Raw genomic sequence first — 4484 nt, forward strand, 5'->3', positions numbered from 1 at the left:
ACCTCATGGTAGAATGAAGAGATGAAAGCAGTAATTATGCAAAAAAGGGAATGCTATCAAGCCTTGGGAATATGTAGGAGTGACGAAACCTTTGAAGCGTAAAAAGAGGCTAAGAGTAAGGTAATGGCGGATGTTCGACAAGCAAAAGAAAAGGTTTATTAGGAGGTTTATGAAAAGCTTGACTCCAAGGAGGGAGGAAATATTATTTATAAGATGGAAAAGAGAAGACAAGAGGTAAGGAAAGATATTGGCATGGTAAAGTGTGTCAAAGATAAGAACTAAATTATCCTAGTACAAGATGAGGACATCAAGGACATGTGCAAGGGGTACTCGATGAATTGTTTAATGGAAGTAATGGAGTTGTGACAGGAGATACCTCTGTGAGTGATGAAGAAATCAACATGGAGTATGTGCAGAGGATAAGAAGAGTAGAGGCGGAGATTGCACTGAAGAAGATGAAGCCTAAGAAGGCAGTTGGCCCTGATGGTATACTGATGGAGGTGTGGAGGTGTTTAGGTGAGATTGGTATTGATTGGTCAATAGACCTCTTTAACAAGATATGGAGTGCTACAAGGATCCCACAAGATTGGAGGGAGAGCACCTTGGTCCCGATTTATGAAAACAAAGGAGACGCTCAAGATTGTTCTAACTATGGAGGGATCAAGCTTATGAGCCACACTATGAAGTTGTGGGAAAGAGTGATTGAACATATGTTAAGGGCATACACAAGCATTTCGGATAACCAATTTGGTTTTATACATAGGAGATCTACTATGGAAGTAATCCATTTGGTAGGACAAATGATGGAGTTTTATCGGGTAAAGAAGAAGGATATTCGTATGGTCTTTATTGATTTGGAGAAGGCATATGACAAGGTGTCAAGAGAGGTACTTCGGTGGGCTATGTTAAAGAAAGGTATCCCACGAAGGTACGTGGACCTGGTTAAGGATATAAATCGGGATGTGTCAACAAATGTGAGGACATGAGGAGGGTTGACAAAAGATTTCCCTATTACCATTGGATTGCATCAAGGGTCTGCATTAAGCCCTTTTCTTTTTGCAACGTTTCTAAATGGAGTAACTAGACCAATTCAAGATGAGGTTCCATGGTGTATGTTGTTTACGAATGATATCATTTTGGTGGATGAAACTAATGATGGGGTTAATGCCAAGTTAGAGCAATGGAGGCAAAGGTTGGAATCTAGAGGGTTTAAGCTAAGTCGGATTAAGATTGAATATTTGGTATGTCGCTTTGGTACTCAGAGGGGGATAAGTGATGAAGTAGTGAATTTGGATAGAAAGGAATTAACCATGAGTGAATGTTTTAAGTATCTTGGGTCGATCATCCAGAAAAATGGTGACATTGATCAAGACGTGGCCCACAGGATTAAGTCGGGGTGGCTTAAAGGGAGAGCGACCACGGGAGTGTCATGTGACCAAAGCATTCCCTTACAGTTGAAGAGATAATTTTACAAGACTGTCATAAGACCAGTGTTGCTCTATCGTACAGAATGTTGGGCTTCTAAGAAGGTGTGGTCTACTATCCTAAATCAAATCAACAATTTATATTCCAAATCTTACTCTACCAAGTTTACACAAGATAGTGGCAAGCTAAAGTCGAACAACAAGGACTAAGTGTATTAATTTGAGCTAATTTAACTAGTAGAAAGGATGTGAGGTAGAGAGAGGAACAACTAAAACACTACTTTAACCGGTTAACAAAATATTAGGGAAAGTGGAATCCAATTACATTAATGAATTCAACAATAAATTGCAATTAGATGATCATGATCTCAATTAGGAACGATGAACACACTCAACTCACTCCCGCGCAATTAAGCATGTTAATTATCCTACTAAGCTTACTTTCGTGTAACTAGCCTAGCATAGGTATGGAAGGATCTAGACTATCAATCAACTCACTTCCGCACAATTGATTGAAAGCACAATTAGAAACCTAGAATCAATTAGCTAAAAAAAGAATCAAAGCCATGTAAGCATCATCCATACACAATAATCAAGAATCAATTGCATACTAATCACAATCAATCATTCAATTCATTAATCATAACCTTCATCCATTTCCCTAGAACAAAATCTAAGCAATCATAATGAAGAAAAACATGGAAATCAAGGTAAAACAAGAATTAAAGCAAGAATCAAACAAGTAATCTAATTATCGACTCTAATCAACAAAGAAATAAGCCAAAAACAACAATTAAAGAAGGCAATAAAGGTGAGAGAAAGTTAGAAAAGCTCATTGAATAATTGAGAAGAGAATCCACATTAAAGCTTCTTCAAGCTCTCAAATTTCCATTGAAATCCCAAGCTTTCTCTCTCTAAAACTACTCCTAAACTAGAGAGAGAAATCCTAATCTAAGCCTAATCCTCATTAGAGGAGAGAGGAAGTGTAAAAATCTTTTAAAGGAAGTCTTAAAGAATTCCCCCCCCCCCCGGAAAATTGGATCGTACACTATTTATAGTACAAGAAAAAGGAGAAAAATCAGAGATTAAGCGCGAAGAGAACCAAGAACATCGCGCCCGCGCACAACACCGCGCTCCCGCGGTCGACCTTCCCGTGCCCGCGGTGGGGCATCTCCGGGGCATCTACAGGAACGAAGTGAAATCTGGAAAAACGAAACACCGCGCCCACGGGAAGCAAAACCGCGCCCGCGGTGGCTGGGTCGCGCCCGTGGTGGGCTAAGGTAGGCTGCCACGCCACGGCAAGTCTGGCTGTGTCACGGTGGAGCTGACTGTGTCACGGCAGAGCTGCTGGCGCTTGCTTGGTTCTTGTGTTGCTTGCTCTTGCTTGGTTCTTTGCTTCTTTTTGGCTTCAAGGCTTCTTCTTATGAATTTTTCCGGCTTTCTCTTGGGTCATCAACATCAAGGAAAGTGCCATGTACCTAGACAAATAGACCAAGAGAAAAGGGTGAAAGATCACATAGAAAAGCACTCAAATCAAGCTAAAAAGCGAGCAAAAAGCGAATTATTCACAACTAAGGCCTAAAAACATAAACTAAGACAAACGTAACTAAAATAAGACTAAAAGTACTAGAAATAACCAAGAAAGACCAAAGTAAACCTAAAACTAAGGGAGAAAACCACCCTAAAATGTGTCATAAATGACATTTATCAAATTCCCCCAAGCTTAACTCATACTCGTCCTCGAGCAAGACAAAAACAAAAGAGAAAAGGAGAAAGATTTATTCAATCAATACTAGCACACTAAAAGAGATAAGAATGTACACTAACTCACTTTCGTAGGAATCACGGTTATTTTTAGTTACAACAAGCCCTTAAAACCCCAAAGTCGACTATGAGGACGAGTGAGGGCTCGTGAAGGTTTTCTAGGAGTTTAACCCACAACTCTCACAAACCAAACAAAACAAGGCAAAGCATAAAGAGGAAATCAAAAGAAAAGGAAAGAAAACAAATGTTCATGAATGGACTTTTGCAAACAAACAAGCACAAATGAATGCCAAACTTTCTAAATAAGTAAAGGGGTGCACGTTTCAAGATATCCAAGGTTGATTGAAACATAAGAAATGCTAAGCATAGAGAAATATAGAGCTCATTTCACCTTTCGTCCCAAACGATCTTACCCCGTTCTCCCTACTACTTTAAAATCTACCTCTAGTGAGCATCTCAATGATTCCTCTAAGGAACCAGAAAAGAAGACATTTTAGGGCTACTCGATATCTTGACTATGCAAACCGCTCCATAAGCTTGACTCCCATCTCCCTCCACCGACTTGTGACTCAACCACAAAGGTCAAAAGGTCTTTGAAGGGTTGTAACGTATGGAAAAAAAGGGTAAAGGTAGGCTAAAAATTTGAAAATTGGTGGTATATCTAATTGTAAAGCATAAGAATGGCCAATTCTTAACACCATAACCAAGTTATCACCAAAACTCAAACAAAAATACCAACACCCCCAAGCTTATTCAAAGCAAAATCACGAACATATATACAAAAAGCGTAGACACGCTTCCCCCAAGCTCAAATGGAGCATTGTCCTCAATGCTCCAAACTAAAGTGTAATACTCCGTATTTTTATACGTATTTTAATTTAAATAAGTATTTTCTTAAAAGTATTTAAATAATTCGAAATGAATTATTTCGTTAATTTAAAAAGAATGATTTTTATTAAAAGAGTATTTTTAAATTATTTAATAATCTTGAAAATATTTTGATTCATGATTTAAAAATATTGGGGCATATTATTTTATAAAAAGATAAATTTTAAAGTCAGATCACTTATGTTTATGGAAAGTCAAAATATAAGTTTGACTAGGAAAAGGATCACTAAGGGTAGTAAAGGAATTTTTAAGTAGGAGGGATTGAGAGGGGGTATAAATACCCATCATATGCCTAAGGTAGAGTGCACCCAAAGGTAAACTCTCTCTCTCTCTCTCTCCTCTTATTTTCTTGTCTCCTTAATTTTTCCCCTTCCCCTTAATTTTAATTTATGTTATTTATTTTTTTAT

General features: G+C 38.0%; 1 protein-coding gene across 1 annotated transcript; it reads left to right on the forward strand.

Annotated features, from left to right (window-relative positions):
• Positions 1 to 401: 401 nt before the first annotated feature.
• Positions 402 to 1466, forward strand: LOC110712057. The gene is made up of 2 exons (XM_021890481.1): positions 402 to 915; positions 1033 to 1466. Exons 1-2 carry the CDS (start codon positions 402 to 404, stop codon positions 1464 to 1466), a joined length of 948 nt encoding a protein of 315 aa, XP_021746173.1.
• The last annotated feature ends 3018 nt before the right edge of the window (positions 1467 to 4484 follow it).

The sequence above is a fragment of the Chenopodium quinoa genome, unplaced genomic scaffold (genome assembly GCF_001683475.1).
Source record: "Chenopodium quinoa cultivar QQ74 unplaced genomic scaffold, ASM168347v1, whole genome shotgun sequence".
Lineage (NCBI taxonomy): Eukaryota > Viridiplantae > Streptophyta > Magnoliopsida > Caryophyllales > Amaranthaceae > Chenopodium > Chenopodium quinoa.

Bases quoted from the DNA above. Each gene is read 5' to 3' on its own strand.
- LOC110712057 (XM_021890481.1), top strand. From the start codon at position 402: ATGGAGTATGTGCAGAGGATAAGAAGAGTAGAGGCGGAGATTGCACTG. The intron at 916-1,032 runs GTATCCCACGAA...GATTGCATCAAG, and splicing joins GTGGGCTATGTTAAAGAAAG to GGTCTGCATTAAGCCCTTTT.